At 35.9% G+C, this 19,352-nt stretch overlaps 1 protein-coding gene across 4 annotated transcripts in view; it reads right to left on the bottom strand.

The window, feature by feature from the left end:
* The window catches only part of CNOT6 (CCR4-NOT transcription complex subunit 6), a 77,395-nt gene that overhangs the window by 6,422 nt on the left and 51,621 nt on the right, over positions 1 to 19,352 (bottom strand). For 3 of the 4 annotated variants that reach the window (XM_081281662.1, XM_081281661.1, XM_081281664.1), the window contains 9 exons: positions 16,985 to 17,171; positions 15,100 to 15,185; positions 6,682 to 6,786; positions 6,531 to 6,599; positions 5,095 to 5,252; positions 4,391 to 4,545; positions 3,641 to 3,795; positions 2,313 to 2,543; positions 25 to 227 (listed from right to left, as the gene is read on the bottom strand). In XM_081281662.1, the coding sequence (XP_081137788.1) occupies positions 25 to 227; positions 2,313 to 2,543; positions 3,641 to 3,795; positions 4,391 to 4,545; positions 5,095 to 5,252; positions 6,531 to 6,599; positions 6,682 to 6,786; positions 15,100 to 15,185; positions 16,985 to 17,171 (1,349 nt within the window). The remainder of the gene's footprint in view (positions 1 to 24; positions 228 to 2,312; positions 2,544 to 3,640; positions 3,796 to 4,390; positions 4,546 to 5,094; positions 5,253 to 6,530; positions 6,600 to 6,681; positions 6,787 to 15,099; positions 15,186 to 16,984; positions 17,172 to 19,352) is intronic. The other variant, XM_081281663.1, reaches the window with a different exon arrangement.

Raw genomic sequence — 19,352 nt, forward strand, 5'->3', positions numbered from 1 at the left:
AAGCTTATGAATCTTAAGACACACCTTGAAATCAAATGTGTAATTTGTGTAAGGCATCAGGCCACTCTCATAGGCACTCTTTAACTTGAAACCATGAGTGATCCTTCCGTTGGTCATTCCATTCTTCCCATTGCAGCTGAAGTTTATAAGACTTTCATTATATCTCAGTTCCTTAAAGTCTTTATGATTTGTTTCTACTCCACCAGTGCTCAAATATTCTACAACACCTAAAATGAAGACAAACAAGGTTTCATTATTGTCAAGTATAACATACAGTGAGCAAAATATAATTTAAAAAGACCATGCAGAAAACAGAAATCAGTGGAGCAGAGTAAGGGAATTGAGGAGAAGAAAGAAGGGATAAGAAAAGGGAAAAATGGTGGAATGAATCTGATCAAACTTTCCTATGTACATATATGAATATACCACAATGAATTTTACCTTTATGTATGTCCATAATGTGCTAATTTTTAAAAAAAGCTATAAAAATGAAATAGTGCAGTATAGTAGAGGAAGGGGAACAGAGGGAAGAAGATGGGGATGAAAAAGGGAAGTACTAGTGGCAGAATTGGAGCAAATTATATTCCATGCTTGTAAAATTATGTCAAAATGGACCCTAATATTATGTATAACTATAATGAACAAAAAATGCAATAGTAAAAAATTTTAAAAACCACTCACATTCCCACTTTCCATTTTTTTCATTTGCCATAACTTGTCCTAATCCATTTTTATGTAGTTGTAATCATAGTACCAACATTTTGTACTTTGTTTTATTCATTTATAACTAGCTCACAAACAGATGTGCCTCCTAATTACCTTTAAAGGCTGTAAGAAAAACAATTGGGTTGGGGCTGAGGTTGTGGCTCCATGGTAGAGTGTTCATCTGACATGTGAGAGGCACTGGGTTCGATCCTCAGCACCATATAAAAATAAATAAATAAAATAAAGGTATTGTGTCCACCTACAACCCACCCACCCCTGCCAAAAAAAAGGGTTGGAGTCTAAACTAGTTCCTTGTTTTTCAAAATCCAGGTTATTGGCACTATTTAGAAAGAAAGATAACACCACGATCAACATCTTAGTACATAGGTTTTGCTTATGCTAACCTACTTCCAAAATAGTTAATCCTAATCTTGGGATTTTGTGTGTCATTTTATGATCCTGTCAATTATGAAAGAGAATGCCACCAGTTAATTACTGAGTTACTTCACCATCCTAGATACTATTTTTCCAATTTACTAAATATAAAATGCACTCTGCAAATATATTTTAATTTTCATGTAATTATGTAATTTTCCCACATCTTTGCTTTTGAAACACTGTACTTTTCTCTTCTTGCTTCTCAGATATTTTGTAGCTATTACAGAAGGCAGAAACATGTAGAGAAATTGCCAGAAAACAATCCTCAACCGCTTCAAAAGCAGTATCCTGAGAGCCTGATGAGATGGACTAAGAATTACAGATCTTAGAAAACAAATATTGTTTCTTTCTTCTTTGCGGCTCTTTTGTGATGGCAATAATGTGCTAAAAATTTATGTAAACGTGTATATTGTATGATAGTATAAACAAGGAGCTGAAACACAAAGAACAACAACAATATAGTTTGCTATTCTAAAGGCTATGGTTTATTCTCTTTACCATCTTCAGGTAAACTATTTATTCAAGATCAGGCTTTCTGTACTCATCTACTTTAGGATAAAGATCCTTGCTCTTTTTTATTAAGATTAATTGACTGTAAATAAAGGATCTCAATTTCCACCTGAAGTGATATAATTTAAAAATAACAAGTTGAGTATACCTTACCTAAAATGCTTAGAACCAGAGTGTTTTAAATTTAAGATTCTGGATATCCACATATACATAATGATCCTGAGAATGGGACCCAAATCTAAACATAAAATTCACTTCTATTTCATGTACACCTGAAGGTTATTTTTCTAATATTTTAAATAACTGTGAGCATAAAACAAGGTTTCATGATGTAGAATTTTCCTCTTGTGGCATCATGTCAGAGCTCAAAATTTTGGATTCTGTGGCATTTCATATTTTTGGATGAGGGATGCTCAACCTATATCACTTATTCATCAAAGATGATTAATGTCCTCCCTCTTTAGGTTTCCCCAAATACTACCTTTTTCTTCCCCCAAAATGATTTCCCACTACACACATACAAAATTTAATACCTCCTCATGGATGCCACCACAAACTGAAATTTCATTTGGATTTCTAACTTGGAATTGTTAGAAACAATACATTATAAAAACATTTTAAATCAAAAAAATTCATTCTACATAAAATAACATTCTTACCAGAGTCAGGCAAAGAATTAAGATCTGCACATAACACAAGTGGAATAGTTCCAAATTCTCCCAATGCATTGGATTTGAGACTTCGAGAAGCTTTATCAATAATGTTCTTTACTTCTGAGAGGAACATCATAGTTTGTACCAACTTTACATCAGAGTATTCAGGGTCCCAATGCATATGAGCATTAGCCACAAGAATAAGTTGTTTTTCTGTTCCAAGATGTGGCTTTCCAGCTACATTAGATAAAAAGAAAAAAAAAAAAAACCAGACAAAACCCTCCCATCAGCCCACAGATTCTTAGAATCTAAAAGCAAGTGATAAATCTCAAGAGTCTCAGAATAGAAAAGAACCCTCAAATATATCTAATAATTTCCCACTTGATCAGTAACTATGCCATTCAACAAACCTTAGAAATAGATTATCTAAGCTTCAGGGCTGATACTTCCAACACAGTGTAAATTCACTATACACAAATAACCCATTCATCCAACACAGTGTAAATTCACTATCTGTACAAAAATAAGCCATTCTATCTGGGATAGCTTGATTTTTAAATAGGTTTTTCCTCCTTGAAATATTTGGTTTTAGTTTATATGTCCTAAATTAAGCCTCTCAAAATTAAATGTAAATGCTCTTTCTTGAGTATGTTTTGAGACACCCATTAAGGTCTTTCATATGTGCTATCCTTCCCATTAAATATCCCAGTTCTAATTGTTCAAGTGACAGAAGCTTTAGTTTTCAACAGGACGATTACTCTAAATATACTTAAAAAAAAATTTTTTTTTTAGTTGTTCATAGATTTTTATTTTACTTATTTACATGTGGTGCTGAGAATTAAACTCAGTGCCTAACTCACGCCAGGCAAGTGCACTACCACTGAGACACAGCCCCAGCCCTTCTCAATATACTTTTAATTTGAAGTAAGTGGCCCATTTCCCAGAACTCAAGACCTTTAACATAATTATTATAAGTAGGCCAGGAAGAGAAGTTTAGGTTACAGAACTTCCTTGCTGATAAGAAATTATAAATTCTTATCCCTGAGCAGTTATTTCTTTTATATGACAAATTCTTGGGAGCAAAGAATATTTTTTTGACTTTATGTCTTTTCAAAGTTTGTAATAACTTTTCTGGGCAATGCTTTTTCATCTTAAACTTTGTGGTAAAGATATAAAGTATTTAGAAAAGACAAATTCTCACTGAGTTTCTTCAGGTGTTAAAAAAGATCATTAATAAATAATATGATTTCTGCTATAATTCCTTTGAAAGATGTCTAATCAGCTCTATTATATTTTGAAGGTCAATTTTACAGGAAGTGAAAAAGGTCACTCACATGACATTTCAATCAATTCCTTTCGAAGTTCTAGCAGTACTGCAACTCCAATGTTATCTTTTGTCATGACTCTGTTCAGCATAGCTTCAGACCCTTCTGAATTTGCCATTGCTAGCTGATTAAATTCAACAGTGTGTTTCTGAACCAAAGTAAATCTAAAACAAAAACAAAAACACACAATCAAACATAGAATTGGGAGTATCAAGATATCAGCTTTGTGGGAAATGTAGTTCTCCCAAACTTCCTTAGGAGAAATGACAGCACTTAAATCACGATGGAAAATCTTCCATACATTTAGCACCAGATTCCCAAATCCATTTAAAGTTGTTTTTCAGTCTGTTACTGATACATATAATACTTTGAATACCTTTACAAATTAATGAAGTCAACTTTTGTTTAGGTTTCAGGTTGGAATATTCTAGTTTTTAATTTTTAAAACTATTTTGCAAAGTATGGATTTAATAATCCCTCTTGTATCTTAGAGGGAATGTTAACTACACAGTGCTTCAATTAACAATTGGAGTTAAATCCCTAGTAAACACCTGAAGAAACAACAGTATTTTAAATATGTTTCCAAAACAAGATTAATTTTGATGATTAAAAACAAAACCCCAAGTGAATATCGTTCTCTGAGCAATAATGAATGTGTTTTAATCTTTTATTTGCCAATTAATTTCTGCACCCTTAGCTCCCACCCTGCAAATATTGTGAACATTTTCGTAAAAAAAAAAAAAAAAAAGATGGACTTACTTTTCAGTCTTGAAGAATATTGCACAGCCATCAACATGTTTTCTTTCTTGTTCTGACATTGTCCTAGCTCGAGATTTAGGACTAAAGAATCCATTATAACCACGTTCTTTCAGTTCTACCAGAAAAAAACTGTAATATTGTTCTGTTTCAACCTCCTAAAAAATTGTAAACAGTAAAGTTACTTCACAAGACAAAATTAGTTCTACATATTAGCTCTGTAGTCACAGTTTGAAATCCTAAAGTAATTTTTTCAAAGGATTGAGATGCAGATTAAAGAGTAAAACATTTTTCCAATGTAATTTACCTGAAATCAACCAGAACACATTTTATAAGTACCAAATGCCAAGATCAATTCTTCGTTGTTTAGGAGTAACAAATGGGAAAATGCATACTCCTATGCATATGAACAAGAATCGGAGAAATAGAAGAACTTCACAGATCTCAATTTCAGACTCATGAGACTCAAGTAACTTGCCTAAGATTGTTATTATAAGGGCTGAACTGAGAAGCCAAAGTTAGTGTATATAAGATTCAATCCTTTTCCCACTAGGACTGAATTATTATTCATGATAAACGGCAATATTTTAAAACCACTAAAGCCAGGATTTCAAATGTGTCAGTTTAATTTATTCCACTGTAATTGCTCCTTTTGTTGTCAATGCTGGGAGATTAATGAAATTTAAACACTCTTCTGTATGACTTACCTGAAGACTTATAATATCAGCATTGCAGCTCAAGATTTCTTGAATAATGGCCTTTTTCCTGTAGTCCCAATTTAGTGCCCATGATGGACAGTAGCCGTATAACTGCCGGGTCGCATATTTATCACAAAGAACATTATAGCACATGACAGAAAACAAGGCTGTAGGAAAGATAACTTTACTTATTCACACACGTGGCAGAAAAAAAAAAACAGAATTAATTTCAGTAATAGTTTACATTTAACATTTAAGTTTGATTTTATTCACTCAATCTATATTCATTAAAAAGCCATACAGATATGGTGGTAGGGGGGTATAAAGAATGGACAATGAAAGGACAGATATGTGAACAAGTCTGAATACAATGTGTGTGTTATTTTCTACAGAGGTATACACAGAAAGTTTGAAAACTAAAAGACTAAGATCATGAGCCCTTCAACCTCTAAACCAAGATTCCTTAATTTTATACTCCTTCCACACCATTAATTATTAATGAAGAAAGTGGAAACTTGACAGGCAGTTTCCTTAAATGTCTAGTTTTCTTCCAAAAAGCAAATGTAGCCCCCTCAGAGAAATTTCAAGTTTCCCAGTGCACATAAAAGCTGTTTACACTGTAGTCTATTAAGAGTGCAATAGCATTATGTCTAAAAACAACACTGCACATAATAAAGAAATTTTATTGCTAATAAATATCTAAGCTACTGGAAAAATGGCAATGATAGACTTGACAAGGAGTTGCCACAACCTTTAATTTGTTTAAAAAAAAATGCAGTGTATCTGTGAAGCACAATAAAACAAAGTACAATGAAATGAGGTATGCCAGTACTGATTAATACAAAAGAGGAGGAGTATCATAAACCAAATCCTATTAGACATGCCATGGGAGCTGCCTAAATTCTTTAAGTATTTACTTATCTTATAATATTACAATGTCACATATATTGGAACATATTAGGATGTGTAAATTTCCAATACAGAAATATTTTTGTGTGGTTATTACAATTAATTTAATTGATACTTTGTATCTTAATAATGGCACTACTAAAATTATGGGCGAGGGACTGGGCTATGCACCAAAGGATGTTTAGCAGTATCCCTGGTTTTTTCTACCCACTAGAAACCAGTAGCACTTACCCTAATTTTGCTAATCAAAATTGTCCCCAGGCATTGCTAAATGTGCCCTTGGAAAATGAAATTGCCCCCATTTGAGAAGTACTGCATGGCAGTATATTTATTATAGCTTATATACAGAGAGGCCAGATAAATAAGAATTAAATCTCTATCTTGGCTATTATCTTGGTTATTAAGTCTTTATTATTACCCCTCAAACCAAATCAAAAAAAGTTCTGACTTAACACTACCCATAATCTAACGCATGCCCAAAATACTGTTAGGTTTATAGAGACAAATAAAAAGAGATAAGAAATAAGGATACCAACCAGTTGGCCTTGTTCTATCTGGTTCTTGCAACATAATCCAAGATCTTGGAGGTGGTTGTTCTGTTGAAACTAGTTGAATATAAAAAATATGAAATCAAGCAATATTCTTAAATGTCTTCCTAAAAAAAGGTTGAAACAAGTGACCACTTACTTCTTTTTGCAGTACCTGACAAATTATCAAGCAAATAATTCAGTAGCCTTTTTGTTCCATCTGGTTCCTGATAGAGGTTCAATATATCTTGGGTAAGTGGATTTCCTGAATATGTAAACAAAACCAAGATAAGTATAAAAATATTTCAAAATTATCTGATATTATTGTTACTAGTAACTTACCAAACTATAGAAAAGATCGTTTTTTCAGGTTTTGATGTGAAAATAAAAATTTCTACCATGTTCTACAGAGGTACTAAAAAAATTTTTATTATTAATGATTTGATGCTAATCTGGAATTGCTTGACACGGGGCCCAGTGGCCTATACCTGTAATCCCTGTTAATCAGGAGGCTAAGGGAGGAGGATCCTAAGTTTAAAGACAGCCTCAACAACTTGGTGAGACCTTGTGTCAAAAAATAAAGAGGCTGAGGATGTAGTTTAGTGGTAAAACACCCCTAGATTCAATCCCCAGTACCAAAAATTTTAAAATAAAATAGAATTGTTTTAATAACGCTCTGGACCTGACCCTGCCTCATCAACACTTTCAGTAACAGAGATGGTTACAATGATCTAAAGTGAATGGTACAGGTTGGGAAGAAGGAACAGAGAAGGGAAAGATGACAACTACTATCACAAATTAAAGAAATCAAAATTCAAAAATGCCATAAACTGTTGGTTTCAAGAAAACATCTTAATCGCAAATACAAGTACTGTACAAAGTTTTTAAAAACCCTACTGAACTAAGTAACAAGATGGGGCAGATTGCTTTAAAACCTAACCTACTAAGGAATGGGAAAATATCTGGGGCCAGGGCCATGAGCCATTTGTAAATTCAACAACTATTATGCAAATGCCAAAAATAAAAACAAACAAAATGACTTAAAAGTAACTTCAAGAGCTGCAAATCCTCTCAGAATAACTTCTTATGTACAAATGAGAACTATAGCACAGTGCAGTGTTTCAATCAGCCAAGTTCCTATTCATGCTACACAGGTAGCATGTGTTATTTTGGAGCCACAGCTCACATAACACAGACTAGAAAGTCTAGACTGAAGACACCAGATAAAATTATCAATGATCTTAACTATTAACTACATCAAGCAAAGAAAAATGAAAGGATACTTATATCAGAATCATCACAGCCCACAGAAAAAAAAGTGGCTTTTCATCCATTCTCTTGTGAATACTAGAATCAGAAGGCAGAATGGGGACAAATGGATAGGATCTAACAGGAAAGACTAATTCAGATGACACTGGTAAGTATTAGAAGTATTTAAGGTGGGATTCCCAAGATGGCCGCGAATAGAGTGTATCACACCCCGTGTGAATAACGAGTTAGAACGACAAAAATCTATCTTGTTAGGAACTTACAGCAAAATGGGGGTGCACCGAAACCTAGAGGAAGGATTTCCAGCACCGAGGTCCGGTAATTGAGTCTCATACACGGGCCAACTGTGCGACCTGAGATCTGGGCTGACTGATCCGCGTGGCCAGCCCCGGGGCTACAGACGGCGGGGAGCCGCCGAGAAGTGACCAGCAAGCAGGGAGATTGCTGCAGATTCTGTGGAATCCTACCGCCTGAGCACTCACGGAGCCCCGGGCTGAGTTCGGGATTTCAGACGGGGAAGGAAGCGGGACAGTTCTATCCCCCACAACGGAAACCCCACCAAGGAAACCAGTGGCCACCATCTTGGAGAGCTGAAGTAACCACCGCCACTCTCTGACAGATTGCAACAATAAAACAGGTGCGTGTTACTCAGCTCATCTCCCATACAGTGGGGAATTCGAATAAAATCTCTCCTAGGCTCTCCGGGGGAGGGATTATCAGAGCAAGCCTGCATAAAGACGCTGGGAAAACAAAACCTGTATTGCCAGCGCGGGGGGAGGGGCAAGTGGAAAAAATCAAAACAATAGAGTGCGGGGGGGGGGGGGGGAGTGGTTCTCAATAGCCACCCTCCACGCCCAACAAATGGCAGGCCCAGAGTACAGTTTGAACTGCCGAGAGGCATCAATCAGGGGAAATCTGGTCTAGCAGGAGAAACCAGGACGAGCAGGAGAAACCAGGGGACTAGAGGCCAGGCCCTCGCAACTGGGCGGCTGGAGAACGCATGCACGCCCGCCAGCGACTGACCGCGCAACTGGGCGGCTAGAGATCGCCCGCCCGCCAGCGACAGCCAGACCGCTGCCCCTGTGACTAGGCGGCTAGAGACCGCCTGGCCGCCGGCGTCCGGGAGCTGAAACCAACCAGAGACAGTCCAGTCCCACCCCTCCATTTGGACACCCCAGTAAGGAGCCTGGGGCCCGCCACAGCAGAGAGGTGACGTCACTGGAGCTCGGCCGTCGGAATTCCTTCCCAGCGGAATCCACTTTAGCAAGCATAGTCTACCAACACAAAGGAGAGACAACAGAGATATAAAAAAACAAAACAAATGTATAGAAGAGAGCAGAAACACAGCAATCAAATAGAGCTGGAAAGTAGCGTGAACATCATGAAAAAACAAGGGAAAAAAGGAGTACAAACAATGCAGGACAACTTAAATCTACAGGAGGACCTAGAAGCATCAGAAACAGGGATAGGGAAAGAACTCAAGGCATACCTAACTCAGATGGAAAGGAATATTAGAGAAGACATGAGAAAGCAAGTCCAAGCAATAAAAGTATATTTTGAAAATGAATTAAACAAACAAATTCAAATGGCAAAGAACGAGCTTTACCAGGAGATACAGATCTTAAAAAAAAAATCAAACAGTAATCCTAGAAATGCAGGAAACTATAAACCAAATTAAAAACTCAAACGAGAATATTACAAATAGACTTGATCAAGTAGAAGTCAGAACATCAGATAATGAAGACAAGGTTTATCAACTTGAAAAGAATATAGTCAACACAGAAAAGATGCTTAAATCCCACGAGCAATCTATTCAAGAGATATGGGATGTCATAAAAAAAACAAATTTGAGAGTCATCAGGATAGAAGAAGGCACAGAGAATCAAAAAAGGAATGGACAACCTATTAAATGAAATAATTCTAGAAAACTTCCCAGAGATGAAAGATGGAATGGATTCCTAAATCCTGGAAGCCTACAGGACCCCAAACATTCAAAACCATAATAGACCAACTCCAAGACATATAATTATGAAGTTAGCCAACATACAGAACAAGAAGAGAATATTAAAAGCTATGAGAGAAAGGAGGCAGATTACATTCAGGGGTAAACCAATTAGGTTAACGACTGATTTTTCATCACAGACTTTGAAAGCGAGAAGATCCTGGAACAATGTATTTCAAACGCTGAAAAATAATGGATTCCAACCAAGAATACTGTATCCAGCAAAATTAAGCTTCAGATTTGACAATGAAATTAAAATCTTTCATGATAAACAAAAGCTAAAAGAATTCGTAGCCAGAAAACCAGCACTGCAAAGCATTTTGAGCAAAATACTACAAGAAGAGGAATTGAAAAATAGAGCCCAAAACTAACAGCAGGAGGTATCTCAGTAAAGGGGGAGGAAAATAACCAAAAAGTAAAAACTAGCCAAACTAAAATAAATAAATAAATAAACATGACTGGAAGTACAAATCATTTCAATTGTAACCTTAAATGTTAATGGCCTAAACTCACCAATCAAGAGACATAGGCTAGTAACCTGGATCAAAAAAACAAATCCAACAATATGCTGCCTTCAGGAGACTCATATGATAGGAAAAGACATACACAGGCTGAAGGTAAAAGGTTGGGAAAAATCATATCACTCACATGGCCCTCAGAAGCAAGCAGGAGTGGCCATACTCGTATCGAATAAAATCAACTTCAAACCTAAGTTAATCAAAAGGGATGAAGAAGGACACTATATACTGTTAAAAGGAACCATCCACCAACAAGACATAACAATTATCAATTTGTATGCACCAAACAATGGAGCTGCAACGTTCATAAAACAAACTCTCCTCAAGTTCAAGAGTCAAATAGACTACAACACAATAATTATGGGTGACTTCAACACACCGCTCTCAATATTAGACACATCCTCTAGACAAAAGCTGAATAAAGAAACTATTGAGGGGAAACCGCGTGACAACAAGATGGCGGCGCCGGGACGGCTCACCCGCCCTGCGTGGTCCCCCATACCATGACTCAGATATGGCGAGGAAGATGTAAGAACTGGAGCAGCAGGTGAAAGCCCAGAGTGATGAGATGGTATCCAAGGATCAGAAGATCCTGGCCCTGGAGGACCTGGTGCAGCGCCTGCAGCAGAACTAGGCGGTTCCTCAACGACTATGGCCTGCAGTGGGTGGGTGAGCCTATGGACCAGGAGGATTCGGAGGACAAGACGGTCTCAGAGGAGGAAGAGAGGGACTGGATGACCACCAAGAAGTTCTGGAAGCCAGGCTGGAGATCCGACCCAGGGCCTCCGTAAATGCAGTAGCGCTGGGCCAAGCCCCTGCCGCCCTTCTTTTGCCTTTTAATTTTCAGTGTGGGAGGGGCCTTGCCTGATCTCCTCCAGATGAAGAAGTTTTCCATTTCCAGCAAAAAAAAAAAAAAAAGAAACTATTGAACTCAATAGCACAATCAATAACCTAGACTTAACCGACATATATAGAATATATCAACCATCATCAAGTGGATACATGTTCTTCTCAGCAGCACATGGATCCTACTCAAAGATAGACCATATATTATGCCATAGGGCAACTCTTAGTAAATATAAAGGCGTGGAGATAATACCATGCACCATATCTGATCATAATGGAATGAAACTAGAAATCAATGATAAAAGGAGGAAGGAAAAATCCTACATCACATGGAAAATGAACAATATGTTATTGAATGATCAATGGGTTACAGAAGACATAAAGGAGGAGATAAAAAAAATTCATAGAGACAAATGACAATACAGACACAACATACCGGAATCTATGGGACACAATGAAAGCAGTTTTAAGAGGGAAATTCATTTCTTGGAGTTCTTTCCTCAAAAAAAGAAAAAAACAACAAATAAATGAACTCACACTACACCTCAAAAACCTAGAAAAGTAAGAGCAAAACAACAGCAAATGTAGTAGAAGGCAAGAAATAATTAAAATTAGAGCAGAAATCAACAAAATGAAAACAAAAAAAAACCACTGAAAAAATTGAAAAAACTAAAAGTTGGTTCTTTGAAAAAATAAATAAGATCGACAGGCCCTAAGCCATGCTAACGAAGAGAAGAAGAGAGAGAACTCAAATTACTAACATACGGGATGAAAAAGGCAATATCACAACAGACACTACAGAAATACAGAAGATAATTAGAAAGTATTTTGAAACCCTATATTCCAATAAAATAGAAGATAGTGAAGATATCCATAAATTTCTTAAGTCATACGATCTGCCAAGATTGAGTCAGGAAGACACACACAATTTAAACAGACCAATAACAAAGGAAGAAATTCAAGAAGCCATCAAAAGACTACCAACCAAAAAAAGCCCAGGACCAGATGGGTATACAGCGGAGTTTTACAAAACCTTCAAAGAAGAATTAATACCAATACTTTTCAAGCTATTTCAAGAAATACAAAAAGAAGGAGCTCTTCCAAATTCATTCTATGAGGCCAACATCACCCTGATGCCGAAACCAGACAAAGACACTTCAAAGAAAGAAAACTACAGACCAATATCTCTAATGAACTTGGATGCAAAAATTCTCAATAAAATCCTGGCGAATCGAATACAAAAGCATATCAAAAAAATTGTGCACCGTGATCAAGCAGGATTCATCCCTGGGATGCAAGGCTGGTTCAATATATGGAAATCAATAAATACTATTCACCACATCAATAGACTTAAAGACAAGAACCATATGATCATCTCGATAGATGCAGAAAAAGCATTTGACAAAGTACAGCATCCCTTTATGTTCAAAACACTAGAAAAACTAGGGATAACAGGAACTTACCTCAACACTGTAAAAGCTATATATGCTAAACCTCAGGCTAGCATCATCCTAAATGGAGAAAAATTGAAGGCATTCCCTCTAAAATCTGGAACAAGACAGGGATGCCCTCTATCACGACTCCAATTCAATTTAGTTCTTGAAATACTAGCCATAGCAATTAGACAGACAAAAGAAATTAAAGGCATAAAAATAGGAAAAGAAGAACTTAAAATTATCGCTATTTGCGGATGACATGATAATATATTTAACAGACCCAAAAGGGTCTACAAAGAAACTGCTAGAGTTAATAAATGAATTCAGCAAAGTGGCAGGATATAAAATCAACACACATAAATCAAAGGCATTCCTGTATATTAGCAACAAAACTTCTGAAACGGAAATGAGGAAAAACACTCCATTCACAATATCCTTAAAGAAAATAAAATACTTGGGATCAACCTAACAAAAGAGGTGAAAGATTTATACAATGAAAACTACAGAACCCTAAAGAGAGAGATAGAAGAAGATCTTAGAAGATGGAAAAATGTACCCTGTTCATGGATAGGCAGAACTAACATCATCAAAATGGCGATATTACCCAAGGTTCTCTACAGGTTTAATGCGATGCCAATTAAAATCCCAACGGCATTTCTTGTAGAAATAGATAAAGCAATCATGAAATTCATATGGAAAAACAAAAGACCCAGAATAGCAAAAACAATTCTAAGCAGGGAGTGTGAATCTGGAGGTATAGCGATACCAGAGTTCAAACTGTACTACAAAGCAATAGTAACAAAAACAGTGTGGTACTGGTACCAAAACAGGCGGGTGGACCAATGGTACAGAATAGAGGACACAGAAACCAATCCACAAAATTACAACTTTCTTATATTTGATAAAGGGGCTAAAAGCATGCAATGGAGGAAGGATAGCATCTTCAACAAATGGTGCTGGGAAAATTGGAAATCCATATGCAACAAAATGAAACTGAATCCCTTTCTCTCGCCATGCACTAAAGTTAACTCAAAATGGATCACAGAGCTAGATATCAAATCAGAGACACTGCGTCTGATAGAAGAAAAAGTTGGCTACGATCTACAACTGTGGGGTCGGGCTCCAAATTCCTTAATAGGACGCCCATAGCCCAAGAGTTAATAACAAGAATAAATAACTGGGACTTACTTAAACTAAAAAGTTTTTTCTCAGCAAGAGAAACAATAAGAGAGGTAAATAGGGAGCCTACATCCTGGGAACAAATTTTTACCTCTCACACTTCAGATTGAGCCCTAATATCCAGAGTATACAAAGAACTCAAAAAATTAAACAATAAGATAACAAATAACCCAATCAACAAATGGGCCAAGGACCTGAACAGACACTTCACAGAGGAGGATATACAACCAATCAACAAGTAAATGAAAAAATGTTCACCATCTCTAGCAGTCAGAGAAATGCAAATCAAAACCACCATTATGAAGTCAAACAACAATAAGTGTTGGTGAGGATGTGGGGAAAAGGGTACACTTGTACACTGCTGGTGGGACTGCAAATTGGTAAGGCCAATTTGGAAAGCAGTATGGAGATACCTGGGAAAGCTGGGAATGGATCCACCATTTGACCCAGCTATCGCCCTCCTCGGACTATTCCCTGAGGATCTTAAAAGAGCGTACTATAGGGATACTGCCACATCAATGATCATAGCGGCAGAATTCACAATAGCTAGACTGTGGAACCAACCTAGATGCCCTTCAATAGATGAATGGATAAAAAAAAATGTGGCATCTATACACAATGGAGTACTACACAGCAATAAAAAATGACAAAATCATAGAATTTGCAGGGAAATGGATGGCATTAGAGCAGATTATGCTAAGCAAAGCTAGCCAATCCTTAAAAAACAAATGCCAAATGTCTTCTTTGATATAAAGAGAGCAACTAAGAACAGAACAGGGAGGAAGAGCATGAGGAAAAGATTAACATTAAACAAAGACAAGTGGGGGGAGAGAAAGGGAGAGAGAAGGGAAAGCATATGGAAATGGTAGGAGACCCTCAATGTTACACAAAATTACATAGAAGAGGATGGAGGGGAGGGGGGGAGGGAAACAAGGGAGAGAACTGAACAACAGCAGATGAGGTAGAGAGGGATGATGGGAGGGGCGGGGGGATAGTAGGGAATAGGAAAGGTAGCAGAATACAACAGTCACTAATATGCCATTATGTAAAAATGTGAGTGTGTAACTGATGCGATTCTGCAATTTGTATTTGGGGTAAAAATGGGAGTTCATAACCCAATTGAGTCAAATGTATGAAAGATGATATATCATGAGCTTTGTAATGTCTTGAACAACCAATAAAAAAAAAAAAAGGAAGTATTTAAGTTGAAGTATGCTAGCCTGTGAGGTAGCAGAATATCACTCAAAGAAACTGGATTACATCATGGAAAAAAAAATGGCAAAGTTACTAGACCTCTTCTAAAAGAAGCACAAATATGGAAGTCATACCTTTTAGGCCTAAAGTCTGCAACTGAAACAGTTTTCCCAGCTCAAAAGGTAGAACTCGTAACAGGTTGTTATTTAAATGGAGCTCCCTGTTGATGTAAAAATTCCAGGAAGTCAGAAGACATATTTTACCTTTAACAGTTAAGATTAACAATGTAATTTCTAGGAAACTAAGTATCTAAGAACAACAAAAGTTTTATATTATATTCTAAATATCTAGCATTGGGCTTCTCCAGCCATATGAGGTTTAAAAAAAAAATTACCACGAACCAAATTTGTAAACTACAGAAAACAATGAATTACTAGAAAAATTAAGGAAAAAAGGACAGATGTATAAAAAAATTCCTCTCAATCACAGTATTTATCTCATTGCAGACCGGAAACGCACAGCTTACAAACTTACCCAAGTCCACAGACTATAGTGAATAGTCTAGCACATGTGTGGTCTACTAAGCAAGTTTAAGACAGTGGAAATGATTAAGCCTAACATGTGCATTGTTACAAGAGAACTAAAATGATCATGCAGTGCCTATTCAAATGAGAATAACAAGTTTATGGTTATTAGTTTTCTAAATTTACTGAAGTTTCACTTTAGAAATAAAAGCAGCTAATGACTAGTTTAATGATTTGTTTTGCATAGAAAACCACAATATAAATATCATAGGAATCTTTAAAAGGGAAGAAAACAACCAGAGACCCAATACTGAGATACTGATGATTTCCTATATTGAGTTTTATTTGTCACATTTTAAGTGTGAAGAGAACTACTTTTACAATCCTTGCTGAAATTTAAATGAACCTTGGTTACACACTGGTAAACCAGAGGTCTGTGAAGCCATAAATTCAACAAGAAAAACTAGTTCTGAACAATTGATTCCTGTTTATTTCCAAATACATTACATGGGAAAAGAGTTCCTGTAAGTTAATGTGTTACAGCATAAAATTCAATAATTAAGCCTAGAAAAATGCCAGCAGTGAATTGTTCTAGAAGAGATAAGATTTCCTGTTAACCCCTTTCCACAATTTCTTGGATAATAATTTATTGATCAAAACATGTATTTAATCCACAGATTAAATTATAGAGACTACTATATAATCCTTGACATTTTTTTCTGGACTAAGAGCAATTTAGAGGCAAATAAACTTCCACAAACTCTTCATTTCTCTTTACTAGAAAGCAGTAAAAAAGCCAGGGAAAAAAGGGGAGGTACATAGGAATTAACACAATAGTTGGAATGTGGCTTTATATTTAACTTGGGTAGATCTGATATACCTTATTTTAAAAAGGTAATGAAAAATAGCAATTACCGTATGTTAAAAGCTGGTGTAGGCAGGGTGTTAGTAGCTTTTTACTCATTATCTCAGATAAACCTTATCTCAGTTTAAGACTCGTGCCTGTAAATGGCAAAGTCAAGATTCAAACCTGAATTCTGACTCCAAATCCTATCTACCATACTGTAAGGACTTCAAACTGAAAAACTAATTCTAGCTTCTTTCATGTCCAGACTTTACATAAAAGCCCTGGGGTGGCAAAAAAGGTCTAATTGTCAATGTTACCCAGACCCAGTGTTAAGGATGATATGAGAAAATACAAGTGCCTTATGGTTACTAACCTCACTTTGTGGAAAAAAAATAATAATATTTTTTTTTGTTAAAATATAAAGCACATTACTCAAAACAGCAATAAAAAAATTTTCAAGCAATGGATCTGCTGAACTATTAGCCAGTATTTAATTTTCTCAAAAAACTTTAATTAATAAAGAATACAGTTAATGTTTACTTTTATTGAAACACCATCAAATGGACAATCTTGTTTCCTAACAAAACAAATGCTATATTTTGTTTTAGGAGGTATATAGTTAATGTGTACTAAAATTCGTCTGCATACCTGAGTGATACCATGTTTCCGAGTTCTGCGGGTAAACTACGGATTTTATTAGAGGACAGGTCCAGATACACCAGATTGTGAAGCTTGGCAATGTCTGAAGGAATGCGGGACAGGGAATTGTCACTCAGATGCAAAGCTGTCAAGTGAGTTAGTGACCACAAAGATGAGCTTAAGCTTCTTACTTTTCCTGTAAGAGAAAAAAAAAGTCAAGGATTATATAGTAGTCTTTATAATTTAATCTGTGGATTAAATACATATTTTGATCAATTTAAATTATTATCCAAGAAATTGTGGAAAGGGGTTAACAGGAAATCTTAATTACTCTAGAACAATTCACTGTTATCATTAAGTTATAAGCTCTCTACTTAGCAGATGAAAACAAAAACTTTAAAAGTATTGTATCAATTTATTTATTTATTTATTATTTTATCTTTTTGGGTACCAGGAATTGAACTTGGGGTGCTGAGCCACTGAGCCACATGCCCAGCCCTTTTTAATTTTTTTGTTTGTTTGTTTGTTTGAGACAAAGTACTTAGGGCCTTGCTAAACTGCTGAGGCTGGCTTTGAACTTGCCATTCCTCATGCCTTGACCTCTCAAACTGCTGGGATTACAGGCATGCGCCACCACATCCAGCTAGACTGTATGTTTTTCAAATACAATGGTCAAGAATTTGCCTTTAAAATGATCTCAGATGAGTGAAATATATGAATAATTTATGATAAATTCAACATCTGATCATGATTGATTTAGATTTATGGAAAATCAATTTCTAGTATCTCAGAAGCTGTTCTTATCTGTACTTCAGAAAATAATTTGCCTCAAAACAAAAAGGAAAACAAAATATTCTCAGTCTAGATGAGTTTAAAATCAGAGTGTCCAAGCAAAGATTACTTCAAGAATCCTTTAAGTAAACAAAATTTGTACTATGTAAAAACAAATATACTTGTCCAGAAATACTTCAGATACTAAGTTTAACTACAGAATCTAGCAGACATAGGATTTAACTAAAAATAGAATGACAACATCTTTTAATGCAATATTAAATCCGTACTTTGGCATTTCTTGATTAAGAGGTCAACAGTTTGTACAACTTGATAACTTTCTCTATAATCTCCTTAATGGTTCAAATTCTAATGTGAATGAAACAAACAGATGTGACAGAAATAGAGCTTTTGAGAACTGACTAATCCTCTGATGCCTTAAAAAGCAACTTTGAGATTTCTAATCAAGGTGGAATAACAGGGACAACATATACCATCCCACCTGCAAAATTTACATTAGAAACCTACTGGTGTAGGAGAGTTATCCCTCAAAGGCAGGGAAACAAACTAGGTAGGCCCTATAGTAGTCTCAGTTAACTTCTTATTATAACAGGAAGAAGCAGAGCAGGGAGGGGGATTCCAGCTAGAGCACAGTGATCTCCCCAGTTCTGGAGAAAAGGTCCAGGGAAACCAAGGTGACTTAGAATTCAAGAAGGCAGTGTACTAGAGAGAAATGAACAAAAGTCTGTTGATGTGAAGAAGCCCCCTCCCACAAGTTTTCAAGAAGGCTCCCTTGAAGCACTGATTATCACATGAATGAGAGAAACTGCCAGAGCCAGAGAGGAAAAAACACTCAAAAGGATTGTAAGGCAACAATCAGGTTCACATAGAACCAAGGCTAGACTGTGTTCCCAAGGGTCAAAGGGAGAAATCTCTTAATTCACAAAGCACTGGGCCTTATTAGTGGTACAAAATTAGCATTACACTAATGGCTGCTCTGGTCTCACATAGGAAAGTTTAGGATTAAGCCTCTGAAAAATCAAACTGTTTTTAAGTAATTTAACTGCACCCCAAGACTAGTAATAGGAACACAAAATATGTATCATCCAATAAAAATTCATATCTAGCACTTCATTAAAAAAAAAAAACCAAGCAGATAAACAAACAGGAAAACAAAATCCATAATGAAGAAAAAAAATCAACCTAATAAACCAGTCAAAAGATAATAATAACATTTGTAGATATTAAACAGTTATACTCCATATGTCAAAAAGCTAGCCAATTATGTTAAGTAGAAATAGAAATGACAGGTAGCCAAGACACATAAAATGAATTTCTAAAGTTGCATCCAAGATCTAAAATGAAAACAGCCAGAATGAGATTAATAGCACATAGACAGTGAAGAAAATTAGTTAATTTAAAGACATAGCAAGAGAAACTATATAAAATTAAAGAAGGAAAACGATGAAAAGTACATTAATGAAGTCTAGGACAAGTTTAAACAGTCCAGTTTAGTAGCACCTGAAACAGGATTGAGGTGGGGAGAAAAAAGAAGTTTAAGAAATAAAGGCAAGGACAAAAAAAAATTCACATGTAAAAGAATGAA

The sequence above is a fragment of the Spermophilus citellus genome, assembly GCF_964194105.1.
Source record: "Spermophilus citellus genome assembly, chromosome: 1".
NCBI classification, from domain to species: domain Eukaryota; kingdom Metazoa; phylum Chordata; class Mammalia; order Rodentia; family Sciuridae; genus Spermophilus; species Spermophilus citellus.